The 14,536-nt window shown below is 37.7% G+C and overlaps 1 protein-coding gene across 2 annotated transcripts; it reads right to left on the bottom strand.

Moving 5' to 3' along the window:
• Positions 1–5,016: 5,016 nt before the first annotated feature.
• LOC119998673 lies at positions 5,017–12,192 on the bottom strand. Of its 2 annotated transcripts, XM_038846049.1 has the most exons (4): positions 11,648–12,192; positions 9,677–11,297; positions 6,057–6,402; positions 5,017–5,515 (listed from the first exon to the last, which is right to left on the bottom strand). In XM_038846049.1, the coding sequence occupies exons 2-3, from the start codon at positions 11,282–11,284 to the stop codon at positions 6,058–6,060; spliced, it is 1,953 nt and encodes a 650-aa protein (XP_038701977.1). In that variant the 5' UTR covers positions 11,285–11,297; positions 11,648–12,192; the 3' UTR covers positions 5,017–5,515; position 6,057. The 2 variants fall into 2 exon arrangements, with proteins under 2 accessions (XP_038701977.1, XP_038701969.1); XM_038846041.1 differs by lacking the exon at positions 5,017–5,515 and having other exon boundaries at positions 5,802–6,402; positions 11,648–12,190.
• Between the last annotated feature and the right edge of the window lie 2,344 nt (positions 12,193–14,536).

Raw genomic sequence — 14,536 nt, 5'->3', positions numbered from 1 at the left:
TTTGCCCTAAATGGTTCAAAAGAAATTTACATTAAAAAAAGGGTGGAAGATTAATAGGGATAAAAAATTTCTTAGTTGGTATATATATACTAAGTTACCTCTTTAAGATTTTGACGAGGGATTGTTTTTGTAGTATTTGGTGAAGTTTGAGCAAGTTAATTACTCTTTGCCAAGAAACTAAACCGAAAGAAAAATTAATTACTCTATGCTAAATAGGTTGAGGCTACCTACGCTGTGGCAGTTCGAATAATGGTGAGCTACCTTGAAGACAACGCACATCAAAAGTGACGCTCTATAATCGAAGAAGAAGGAAGTGATCAGAATCCAGGCTGAGCAAAACGAATAAAGAAAGACAACACATAGCAAAGGAGCTTATCCATGCCCATTCAGTGCCATCAACGATGACCCATCTCCAAGAAGACTCGTAGGCGAAGACCAGAGCGATTAATTGATGTATTAATGGAGAAGCTCTGTTAGAGAAGAAATGCATGAACTGACATAACAAAGCCAGATGGAGCCAGAAAATGACGTAGCTTCTTGAAGGCCAGAGCAATACGACATCATTTTGCCTACATAGTTGCAAAAAAAAAAACTCATGCTACATAGCTTGAAAAAAAAAGTGCGACTACAAAATACCCATGAACTCGCGCGGATAGGACGTTGTTCCTTCCAACTTTAGAAGAGATGTGAATAATATTCATAATCGGACGTTTCCATTCGTGATGTTGTTTACGCTCATGATTTGAACAGAGACTCAAAGCAACAAGAGAACGAAACAACCCTAATCGAGTCGACCGTTGAGGGAGGTAGCAATGAGGGAAGTCCTTGTGATGAGTGAGACATGGAAACGTAATAAGGTCAAGAAAGCGAGCGATGGACCAGGTATGACTTCTCTTTAAATGACAGAGGAGAAACCCTCGTTTTGTCTTTCGCAATTAAATTTGGACGATAGAGTTGTGCAAAATGAGATCAACAAGAGAGAAGTGCATGTATCAGCTTTTACGGCCTGGATTAAAAGCACCAAAAACAATCGAACGGTTCTTCAAAGAAGCAAGGAAAACGACATCATTTTTCACACAGAGTCGACTTTCAATTAGCTTTTACGCAACCAAGTGAGAATCAATAAAGTTTCCAATCCATATACACATCAATAATATTGTCCTTTTTGGGTTATCCGATTTTCGTAGATACATCGGACCCGCACAACTTTGTCTTCTCAGGAGGTCACCCATCCCAATAGATGTCACACATCCCAATAGTGCTCTCTCAGAAACATGCTTAACTGTAGAGTTATTACGGGATGTTGTTCGCCAAGAAAACGCGCTATTAAATATTTTATGTCGACTTTACAAATATTTTATGGTCGCTCGTCATAATTGTATTTATCTTATTTTAAATAATATTGTTTGTATAATAACATTACAAGCTCCTGGAATATCATAATATCCCAAATCAAGCATTGTATGGGCAAAAATTTGTACTAGACCCAAATCAACAAAGGCCCATGGCCTACAATCGAGCCCAATAGACCACGATCTAGGTTATAGTCTTCACAATAAGGCCCACAAACCTACAGTCAAGCCCAACAAGTCCAAGGCCTGAGCTTTAATTTTCTCAGCAAAGTCCAAGGCCTATAGTTGAGTCCAACATGCCCACGACCTGAGCTACCCTTTTCTAAGCAAGGCCCACGACTTATAGTTGAGCTCAACAAGCCCACGACATAGTCTATCGTCTTCTCAACATATCCCTATGGCCCTCCACAGATGGTCTACAAGCCCATAGCCTCTAGAGTAAACTTGACAAGCTCTTGGCCCAAGCCTCACTCGACCCGACATGGGCCTATGGCCCAGAAAGCTCTTTCATAAGCAAACGGCTTGACCAAGTAAAGGCCCATTGATTGCCAGCTCAGTGCCCACGTGCCAATGGTGGGTCACGTGAGCCAAACATTAGAGAGATTTGATTTTGGAGGTATTTGACTCTCTATATTTTGTCAAGTCTCTCACTAAAAAGACATCTTAACCATTTCATGGACATGATCGTCAGAGCTTCCCCGACCGACACCACACTGGTGCCAAGCTTCACGATATGTTCTCTATGTTATCTTTGAAGAGTTGTTGGTGGTCTCGTACGACATTACAATGATTGTAGATACCAGCCTCACAAGTTCTTTTCAATGAGGTTATTGGCTCCAATGCGTTCGTTCGACATGTTTAAGCTCGGAGAGTCATCTTGTCGATCGAGCAATGCCTAGTCAACAGTTTCATCACCTCTTGATTCCTGTTCCATGACTGGCAGAACTCGAACCAAGCCAATCAATACCACCTCCTCCAACGTACCCCCATCGATCGCTATAGGCACAAATGTTTATAATGCGTTGACCATAAGTGTCGAGTTGACTTATTCGTCTATTGCAAGATGAAGAAAATATGGAAGAGAGAGAGAGAGGGAGATGAGAAAGAAGAAACTATGTATATTTTTGTAGGAAGGAAGAAGACAATAGGAAAAGGTACAAATGTAATTGACCTATTAGTGGGTAGTTTTAAGGAAAAGAGTTTTAGGGGTGGATTTTATGTCCAAAAGTATAGTAACTGGTGCCAGCTTGGAATTATCTCAATAATAACTATTGTTTAAATCAATGGAAAATGACATATTAGTGCCCACTTCACGAAAATTGGACACTTAGGTCAAAGAAAAAAATATTTTGTCATATAAGTACCTCTTTTTTCTACATAAGTACCTATTTTAAAAATTCATAATTACGTAATCTCACATTTGCCATTTTTCTTCAATAGACATGGATGTAAAAAAATATCTAGATCTAAGACACATATTCTCCATCTCCACCAGTGCCACGTTTGCCTCTATCTCCACCACTACCACTGTCCGCCTCCATCTTCACCACTGCCACTGCCACCTCTACCTCCACCTCCATCGTCCGCCACCATCGCACCTTCACAATCATCTTCTTCATTTTCTTATTCCCCTTCTTCTTCTTCTTATTTTTATCAGTGTTCATCTTCATCTTGTAAGATCTAAGTTCTAATATGATATCTAAGATCGTAATATGAGATATGAGATCATAATCTGAGTTCAGATATGATATCATACAAATTTGAGATCGTATGTTACTGTTTCAATGTTATTGACAATAACATTACGCGAGCAAAACGGGTCAACTTCGGGTCTCCCTTTTCAGTGACTATTTTGAATGGAATTTGGCTTGGCATTGTGCGTCTCAATGAGGGGAGTTTAACGGCGATAGTGATGTAGTGAGTTGTCGTCGAAATTATATGGATTTGGGACCTTTTCTTTCGTGTTACTGTTTCTATGTTACTGTCTCAATATTGTAAAAATTAATATTAGACTAATATTTACCTACATTATCATGTTGATGTATTGGTGTTGTGATGCAAAACCTTGTACGATAGCTCGGATATTTTTTTTAAGGTCATTTGCTCCAGTAAGAAATATGACAAAGGTTTTGTTTTTTATGAAATAGTAACATGAACATATTTGAATGATTTTGCAGAACTTGACGGATTAATTATTTCAGATATAGCACTCATAAACTCAAGAAAATCTTGAACGAAAATCATGTACCCAACATCTACACCTAAATAAAAGTAAGGAAGAATATAAACAATATATCTATAGCTTTTTAAACTTTAAATTTTGAAAAATAGATCTAGAGAGAGACGAGAAGAAAGAGAAGAAGGCGAAGAGAAAAAGAGAAGAAGAGGAAGAAAAAGACGAAGAAGAAAGAGAGAAAATAAAGATGCTAGGGGTAGAAAGGTAAATGATCATTTCATGAGTAGTTTTATGTCCATGTATTTTTTTGTTAAATATAGATGTCCAAAAGTACACTAAGGGTGCGTTTGGCATGGGGGTAAGAATTTAAGGGATAATTTGTTACCCATATAAATGTTACAAGGGTAATAATAATTATGGAGAATAATTGTTACCATTGTTTGGTAAAAAAAGGTAAAATTTACCCAAGCATTAATTACTCTTGTTTGTTACGGCTATACGTTACTGAAGTAATACCATTACCCTTGTTTGTTATTATTGTAATGAACCAAACTAGAAAAAAGTAAGATCATGTTTTTTTTTTTATTGTTACGACTATCATGTATCAAAATTTAAAAAATATAGATACATATGCATATATATATACACACACAGGCAGACACATATTATATATATATATATATATATATAAGTTTCTAGTGTGAAATTCTTCTCGTTGGAGCTTATTTTCAATTACCATGTGTGAGGAGTTTTTTGGGGATTTAATTAAGGGGGTAATAGGTTAGAGTAAAACTGCCTATTACTTTTTATTACCCAGATCCCCCACCAGTAAACTTTATGTATAAAAAATAAGCTCAATTACTAAAATTTATTACAGGAGTAAAAGTTATACTAACATAACAAACACAAGTAAACTTAAAATTTAATTATCCTTGTAACCATTACACCTCATTACCCCTCTACCAAACGTACCATAATAGGTACTGACTTGGCCTTTTCCCTTGAATCAAATAATTGAAACTTATAAACGGGCTAATAACAACCCGGCCCAGACAAGGATAACAAAGACAGTCCTCTCTTTCAAATAAAGACATGGGCATGCACAGGTCCACAATAATGAACCTGTGCAAGCCCATCTGTGTAAGACCATGAACGAAACCAATACAAAGCCCATGTCTCTTGATGAACAAAACCTAATATCGTCCTCAAGGTTAAGCCAACGATTGGGTTAAATAAGAGTTTTTGTGTTGGCATTACTTTTTTATTTCTAATTTAATTGTTATAATAATCTGAATCAAGACTAGATCCAATTTTCTTTTGGATTCTCAGAATTGTTAATCCCTTATTTTTTATTATTTTTCAATTTTATTAACATATCCCCAAAAGCCAATCTGCAGCTAGCTATGCATGCAAGAGTGCTTTTGCCATCAATTTTGCAGATTTTTTATGAACAAAAATAAAATTTACAAAGAAAGAATGTACAGTACATCAAAGAAACCCTAATCATCTTCTGATATATCTCTCCAAAAATCCACAAAGAGCCTTTCATCTTGTATAATATCAACAACATCCGGGATTGGTCCCGGAATCTCAAAGAGACAAGTTAATGGTGAATTTGTCTTCGTCAACGAATAACTCGACGGGGAAGATGATGACTGTCGCAAATTCCAGTCCTCGCATTCTCTAACCTCGCTTCTCTTTCTCTTATGCCAATTAATCATATGATCTCTAACTTGAGACTCAATAGAAGCATCAATATCCGCTATTACATGAGGATTAGTCCTTATTCTGATTCTAGGTTTTCTTATCAACTTTTCTCGAACAAACCCTAACGCCGGTGGTATCGCTTTGAGATTGCACTTCTTCGGTGGCCGACCTCGACCTCGGCGGCTGCAATGGTTGCGCTCGATGTTGTATGAATTATTTGGTGGCATCCCTCGACCACCACATGCTATGATCATGCTTAGTGTGTCTCTTCTAAATCAGCCTGTAATCGATCATGTACACCAAATTTGTCTAAAATATATTAGTTTATCTAAGAAACCTACCTTAATCAAACAAATATTGCATCCATACACAACACGACTTACTCAGCGACAAGGATCACAAACTGTAACAATCCTGATACACGTCAATGTAGCGGACTCAACAGGTCTTTTTATACAACTTTCTCAACTAGGAAAACCATTAATACTATATACATACATATATATAGAGAGCTTATTCTACCAGTACTATGAAACCTAATAGACTTGGGACCCAAACTCCAAACAAAGTAATGAATCATCAAGTTATGCAGATATCCACCCAAAGTCATTCAATTGTTGTAAGAATCAACAACTTTCTTTTTCAACACTTGTTTTCATTCCCACAATGATATACAATACTTTCCCTCTTTCTCTATTTTTTCCTTGCAGTATCAAAAGTTCATGAATAAACGAAATACCAATTCCCTATTCGGAGCCGGATGGGATGAGAAGCTAAAACGTTTATAACTTGTGTGTGTGTTTTTTTTTACCAAACCTTACCTCATTGATTCTGACTTTTCGCTTTCTTCAACTTGTTCTTCTCCTGCATCTTCTTTTTCTTTGCTTCAGCTGTAACCCAATTATAATCCGCAGGAATTGCAAATGGGTCTTCAATATTTGCTATCCTACCGTTCGAATCAATACCAGATGAGCTAGGCCGGTGGTATGGGGCCTTTATCCACTGAAACCATGATGAACTAGAGAAGGATTGTGTCACTGCAGGGCTCTCTTGACCCACGGCAGTAGGGCTGGAAGGAGGCGTACTAAATTCATCCACCGGTTGCAATTCTTCAAACTTTGTAAACGTAACCAGTACTCTGATGGTGGGAACCACTGGGATAGCAACCTGGATACAAACATGAAAAAAAAAATACATTAGTAGAGAGAAATAGCTTGAAGATGCAATGGATCATTTCTGTGTAGCATATGCTGTTCAAGCAACATCTTAGAGAAACCACCAAGAGAGTGAATCAAAGACAAATTTTACTAACACAACAGAACCCTATTCATAGCTATGATGATGACATTTTGTGTGTGCGGGGGAGGGGTGAATCAAACCGAGATGACAAGTGTGCCACTAAAACTAGTAGCCACTGTCAGCAATGGTGATGATTTTCTACCTTTTTAGTATAACCAGACAGAATAAAAGCCTTGGCCTTATAAACTATGCCAGTTTAAACACATAGAATTCTTCAGACTTGGAAGAAGTTAGAATGCTCAGCCCTTTTCATTCTTCTTCATCAATTATAGCAACAAGCAAAGCAAAATATGAGGTTTCACGATGATACCAACAATAGCCTTGAAAACAGATACCACGAATATCACAAACTTCACTCTCAGGACTACATATCAACTTTTCCCCCTATAACATGGCACCTCTACATGGTACTGCTGCATTGGACCCATCCCAGCATAGTTAACGCTGAATATTAGCAATCACCCGCAAACCGCTTATATCTGTTAAATCCAAATACCACTGCAGGGTAAGACTACCTGTCACTAATTGATCAAAGCAATAATGGCTCAACTTAAAATGCACTAAAGGCACGAAGATTAAGAAGTTTCCTTTAAGAAACTACGAGTCCACTCAGAATCCACTCGTGCAACACCCCACATGATCTAGACCAGATCACATCTCTTGTAAGGAATGGTGGACTAGTTGTACATCAAGAAAGACAGAATTGAGCCTTATAAAAATAAATTTTTTTAAAAAAAAAGACAGAATTGAGACAACAATCGGGTAGTTCCCAAGCTACAATATTATGCAATCATCAGCACATTTAGGACCACAATTAATAGTTTAATATAGAAATACTTGTATCTGTTAACTCAAAGTTCATCACGGGGGAAGACTACATATACACTCATTGATCAAACCAAATAATAGCTCATCTCAAATGCATCAAAGGAAAGTTTAAGAAGTTTCCTTAATAAACTACAATTCCACTCACGATCCAATAATGCAACATGTGGCACATGCCACATTATTTCGCCAAGATCACAGGTGAGCTAGTCGTGCATCAAATAAAGCCAGCATTGAGGTAACTATCGGATAGTTCACAAACCACAATCCTATGCAGTCATCAGCACATCAAGAACCACATTGGCAATATTATTGCACGTTCCACGGGCTGAAACCAAGTTAAGCAGAGAAAACTTAACATGGTGCCGATGGTGATGGTCAGCTAAAAGTCTATGCAACTGAGGCCCATTGGTTTCAGAGATAGAGACTACTTGCAAACAGTTTCATAAATTCCCCAGACAAACACTGAGCATAAGAACTGCATGAGGTTGATTCACATGATTCTTGCAGACAGTTTAATATTTCCCTGTAACAACAGTTAACATTGATCTTTCCCATTCTCTCTAATAAATTTCTTAGCTGCTAAGAAACTCGTGTATAAATCAAGTACTCCTGAGCCACATATCATACAATATGCACCAAATCAAACATCCTCCTCAATCTTCTTATTCCAATTTCATGCACACTCACAATTGCCATCACCTCCAAAAAGTGTAGTCATACAAATAACTCAACCGTAGAACCATCAACCAGAGCAAGATGTGTTTAAGCAACAAGGACTACACCTCAGCTTCAGAATTCTTAAATCTTTTAGATCCTATTATATGTACCCCAAAAGAGGCCCAAAAAGATGGTGGGAACTCCTTGTGTTTGGTCTAGTGGGGCAACTATTGTAGACGAAACCTATTACATGACTTAGATTTAATCACTTCTTAGCTTCTCTTCTGTCTTTCCATTGGATCAGGGTGGGACCTCTTTGATGACCTTCATCAAAGAGCAACTATAGTGAGCTATTCACTGCAGGTACTTTCCTTGATAGTCTTGAACCCTTTCATGAGTTCGGACAATGGTCAAAATCAATTCAGTTCAGGTAGCATGTATTTCAGGACCAGCTAGATTCTTTAAGTGATTCTAATTCTTTAGGTTCCTGGACTGCTAATAAGAAAAACTTATGAGTAGGGAAGACCTAAAACAAGTAACATAATCAGCGACTACCTCTAAAATAAAGAAAGACGATGCTCTGCCAAACACCAGCAAATAGAGTTACCAAAACGCCATTATCCCTAAAAATTAAAGAAACTTTACATCACCATAAGACCAGCTAATGTTTTATTGAATACAGTGATCAGCTATTGTTTAAATCAAAGAAAATACCCCGAAAGAAAATAACAGCCATGAAAATCCAAGTACTGAATTGACAATATTACAAAATATGACTTAGGATCAAAAGAAGGGATATAACATTATCATTCACGGTAGTCAGTGAAAAAAACTTGTAAATTACATTCTAAAAGAGGAGGATAAATTACATTCCAAGGAATTCAACACTCCATATCCCAGATTTGAATAGGAATTCTAACTCCACAATATTGGCCAGTGTGCAATTTAATGTTGTGTATAAGGGAATTTCTGCATTGTTTCACTTAGCACTAGGATTTTTAGGTTGTATGCCTTGCTTTTCACAACAAAAACACTTAAGAGCAAAGATCAACATTTGGCACACAACAGTCACAAAGAATTATGACATATCCACAGCATCATGAACAACTCGAAGCAAAATAATAATTCAATGCCATGAGCAAGTCAAAGCTAGGTGAATCATCAGGTATTAAACTAAGTATAGGCCAAAAGCCCACACTCAGATAGTCAGATTTGGCTAAATCCCATTGCACACACAGGCCACAACAGATTAGAAACTTTTCGTCTGACAGAATGTGTTTCATGGTCAAAAAATTAAAACGATGACATCATTTTATAAGAGTTCCAATGATATGCACATCATATAATCGTTAGGTGATGTTCGAAACCTAGCTTCAAGACCAAATTTAAATAAAGAATCACTCCAAAATTTGCAACTGCTACCCTCCATAACTGTAGCATCCAGAGAGAATGTCTTACCACAGCTTACAAAGGGACAAGCTAAAGCACAAGTAAATATGATCATGATATACACTTTGATAGTAAAAAAGGTAGCAATAGTAGAAACATTTATATTTAACATCAAAGATGAAAAATAAATGTAATAGCACCTACAAGAATAGTCAGGCAAATGAGTTTTATAATAAAATATTAGGTGCAGATCAAGGAAAACCCATACCTTGACTGGGAAAGTTCCCGTAGGAAGTTTTGTTGTGAGCAGCTCTCTTAAGCGACGAATTGCCTTAACCTTATTTGCGAGTATATCAAGCAAGGGGAGGAGTTCTTCAGTTTGTAAGGGAAAGTGTGGGGAAAGCCATAGAATAGGCCGCAAGCCTTTCTTATACTCATTTTCACGGCTTCCTTCTTTCCGCCGACTTCCACTAGTAGAACTTGAGGGCATGGATGCTTTGGTATCCCTCCCTTTCCGGTGCTCATCCCTCGTCACAATTTCCACAGAATGTCGCCCCGGTTTGGTCCAACTACTAGATGAAGATTCTCCTAGTAGATCATCAGCCCCCTCATCTTTGCTTACAGAACTTCTTGGAGGGGCACCTTTTTTCTGCTCTTCAACTTTCGGATCCCGTTTCCTCCATCCACCAAACCATCCTTTCTTTTCATTCCTAGTCTCTTCATTTCTAAATCCATTTACATCTTCTGAAGGAATCTCCCTCGGCTCATAGTAACTGTGGCGATGTGGAATAATCCCATCAGCATTTTCATCTGATGAATCTAATTTCAGTGCAACTTCAAGTTGTCTTCTCTCCTCTTCTGTCAAAATCTCATCAAGATCCTCACTCTCTGCTGTTTCATTTGCGTTGCAAGATTGAAAGAACTCATCATCTGTCATTGCTCCTGGGACCCTCCTGGATTTTATGCTAATAATCACATTGTGCATATCATATACCTTAGCTTTCCATGGCCCTACCATTTCCATTTTCTCCTGTCTCCTCCAAGTCAACTGTGGCAAAAGAACTGCTTGAGTCACATCAATACCAGGTCTGAATATATTAGTCTGAGACATTGCAGCCACTTCTTGTCGAACCTCTTCTGCAGAAGCTTGAGAACCAGCACCATCCAAAGCATTCATAATCTCCTTATCCTTGTGCGAGATCATGCAGAGTGATCCAGGAGGGACCTTGCCATCCTCAGACCCATCACCAAAGAAAAGGACACTTTGATCTGAACGTTGAATTCTAAAACCATCAAAACCCGCCAGAGTCATATCTGCCCTTAAATTTGCACCCGTCTTCCATATTTTGTAAGTATCTGAGGGGGCAATCCTGGAAATGAAAGGTATTACAGAACTCTCAAAATTGAATGTGATTTCCATGTAGAAGTTCCTCATCCTCCGCATGGTCGCCACCAAGCGAGGCAACCTTCTACACCATTTTCCCCATGCCAAAGGCTGGTAATGTCTAACTATGATCATGGCAATTCTTTCTTCTCTATTGCAAATTGCTTCTTGGAGTGCACTCCATCCGTGCTCATTTTGCAAGCTCCAATCCGCACCCGCAACCATAAGCATTTCAACGGAAGTCTCGTCACCAAGTTTCACAGCCAAGTGGAGAGGGGTGTCACGATTTGGGACATCACGCCTATCAATGACAGCAGCGACTGCATCAGCCTTCTCCTCCTCGGCCAGTGAAGACGCTTCAGTACGAATCTCTGCAGGGTCACAAAGCCGGGGTAGACTGGCCAGTATCCTTTTGAGACCAGCATAATCTCTCATGGAAATAGCCTTATGCACAGGGCTATGGGCATACCTTGAAACCTCCATACCCGCCATGCCTCAGGAGTATCTAATATCAACCAAGATTGATATACACAATCAAAATTCAATAATCCCCCAGAAACAACTAATTGACTATGAATCACATTCACCCCAAAATATTAAAACCTAGAAACAAAAGTTACTACAACTAATTGTGCACACTAAACCACTGAAAATTCAATATCTGAATGGACCCAGTTCATAATAAGAAGCCCTTTGCAGTTCTTCTAGAAATGAAATCAGACCAAGTTCAATTACATCTAGATGGCACAATCTAACAATAGCCCAAACAAGAAGGATAAGTTGCAGTCGTAACGAAACAAAATAAAGAATCCTACAGAGGACCCAAAACAAAGATCCAATAGGCCAGGGTCTCACCTTCTTCTTCTCCTTCTCCTCCTTTTTGCTTCTTCGTTAACCCCCTAAAGAATTGAAGACAGCTCCGAAAAGAGACGCAAGTACAGGAACCCCACCCTACCCCACCTCTCTCCCCCCTCTAGAGAGAGATCTTTGTGATCCAATCCAGATCAGACAAACCCAATAACATCCATGTGGGGGTTGTGAGACAATTTTTTTTTTTAATGAAAAGCTAAAATTAAGAAAATAAAATACAGTTCAGAAAACAAAAACCCAGGTGGGAAATCGGGCAAAAAAGGACGCAGAATCAAGAAAGGAATACAAGAAAGCAACAAAAGGCTCCCATTTAAGCAAATTACAGAGAAGAACTGATATCACTGGAAATGAATAACGATCCACAAAAGGAAATTCGGAAGGAGTGACTGCAACAAAGTCTTTCGCCTACCCAAGGAGAGAGAAGCGAAAGATAAATTTGTGAAGCAGTAGAAGTTGATTAACAGATAGCCCAAAAACAAACGGTTTTACTTCAAACGAAATTTCTCCCTTTTCCGGGGCTACTTTCTAATTATTTATTTACTTTTTTACGATATTCATTTCTGGATATATAAGAGGGGGGTCATTGAAGGAAATGTAGAGAGAGAATGAGAGAGAGACACAGAGAGGTCAGAAATAATTAATTCACAAACGTCCAAAATCAGAGTAGTTACTTCGTCTATTAGCTGCTGAAAGGTTAAGTAGCCGACTCGTTAATTTAGTGGTAGTTAGGTCCGACCCGACCCGATTGAGTGAGTTGCTTCGAATATTCCTTGCTTCACATTGTGCCACGCCTTTGTGAGGGAATTATGGAGTTTTCAAAGGAATTAGAATATTTTATACATTTCAAATTTGTGGGATAATTTAATTTAATAAGAAAAACAGTGCAAAATAGCAATATTCTAAAATAATTCTATTAATTAAAAAAGTATGTGCAATCCAAGAGTGGTGTGCGAGAATAATCGGAGTCAAGTTTCGGATTTATATAGAATTTGAACTACTCTTTAAAAAATATGTGCAACCAAACATATTTATTAAATATATTTTTTTGTTTTAGTTATTTTGGGTACATGTATGTATGTACTTGGGTGGGTTGAATCAACGTTTGACCATTTTTTGGAATGAAAATGTTTGACCATATTTGTTCAAGTCTTCTAGAGATTATAGAAATTTCACTTCATTGCATTCTCATGATTATGCTCAAAGAGCTTTTGAATTCAATAGAATTCAAAGTCTCCATAGACAAGCAAAGCCAATAGGATCATATAGTGAGAAGCTGGAAATAAAGCCCATCATTTTGGTCCAATTTCCCCCATTACGGAAATTAATTAATGTGAGAATTTGCTCAAAATAAATGGGCAATGTCGTAATTGACGTGAATTTGGATTCTTTATAAATAATTTGTAGGTTTTTTTATTGTAGTAGAGTGACAGAGCGAGACGCCGTTTGAGAGAGAAAAACATAGAGAGCAAGTGAGAGAGAGAGAGTTTCTCTTTGTAATTGGTGACTTTGTTTTTTTGTTGCGTACTTTACTGCTTTTGGCAATCCATGTAATCTTCTCCAACAAGAGTCTCATATTGTCCATCACGTCTATCCTAGTTATTGTTATCCATATCTGTAACCAAAAGCATGTATATCAAATAGCAATTACAGATATCTATTATATACTCGAAAAGCTGAAGTTTTCGCGAAATTTTGTGGCGAGTGCAAACGTCTTTTCCCTACTCCCGCGGTTCACGCTTTCTATGGCCATAGGTGGCCGTTCGATTTTTTTCTCTCCTTTTGATCTAATGGCAGTCGTTGGTGGTCAGTGCACATGTTTGATTTTGTTCGTTTATGGGTTTGTTTGGTCATATTCGCAGAGAAGTTTATGCATATTTTCTTCATTTAGCTTTTGACTTTGCCATTGTGTTCTACAGTTCATGCATCTCAGCGATCATGGTGGAGTCATTTGTTTTCTTCTGAGCTTCTGGGTTTTAGTCTTACAAGTATCATCATTGGTGTGTGGCAGGAGAAGTTCTTTATTGGCGTCAGATTCGTTTCGTTGTTGTCGGTGATCCGTAGCTTTAATTGATCTTCTTTTGATATGATCAACGAAGTGTTTGTGCTGTGATCTTTTGTCTTTTGTTTTTACAGTAGTGGGAGGATCAACTTGTGTGGGTTTTGGTCTTTGAAGCATCAGCACGACTATGGGTATAAGTGTTTCCCCATCTTCATTTGTTAAGGTGAGTTTGATTACTTGTTGTTTTGTTATTGTATCTATTTAGCTCAATTCTTTAGCTATTTTGTATTGTCTTCGTTGTTTGGGTGATTTCCCATGTTCTTATTCATTGCTTTTGTTTATCAATTGTTTCGATTTTATGTGTTGTTTTGCTATTGTACTCTGTGTTCGTCAATTCTTTTGCTATGTTGTCCATGAATTGGTTTGATTTCCTATGTCTTGGTTTTTTTGTTTGGTAATATTTATTTGGGTAGTCTTATTTGCAATTATTTGCGTATGGTGATCTTATGAGGTGACCTTGATTTTCTGTATCTGCAATTATGTGTGTACTGTTATCTTGCGTAACGACCTTGATTTTATGTGTTTGCTTTACCTTATTTTGAATGATGGATAAGTGTTTGGCTATTTTTCCTATGTTTCATAGAGCTTTTATTTTGAGTCGTGTATCGTCTTTCCATTTTGTCTTTTGGAAGGTTGTATCAATTGCTCAAATTTGTAAGATAAACAAGAATAGACGACATGAGGAACATATTGTCTACTTTGATAGATGCAACCTCATTTTTGGTTGGTTGATTTTGTTGTTTTTGGATTTTTTTTTCATTCATTCTATTTATGTAGAGAAACTATCACCAATCGGAGATCGTGATATGATGGAC

This window comes from Tripterygium wilfordii, chromosome 1 (assembly GCF_013401445.1).
Source record: "Tripterygium wilfordii isolate XIE 37 chromosome 1, ASM1340144v1, whole genome shotgun sequence".
In the NCBI taxonomy this organism is placed as follows: Eukaryota; Viridiplantae; Streptophyta; class Magnoliopsida; order Celastrales; family Celastraceae; genus Tripterygium; species Tripterygium wilfordii.
This window is presented reverse-complemented; position numbering and strand designations above follow the sequence as displayed.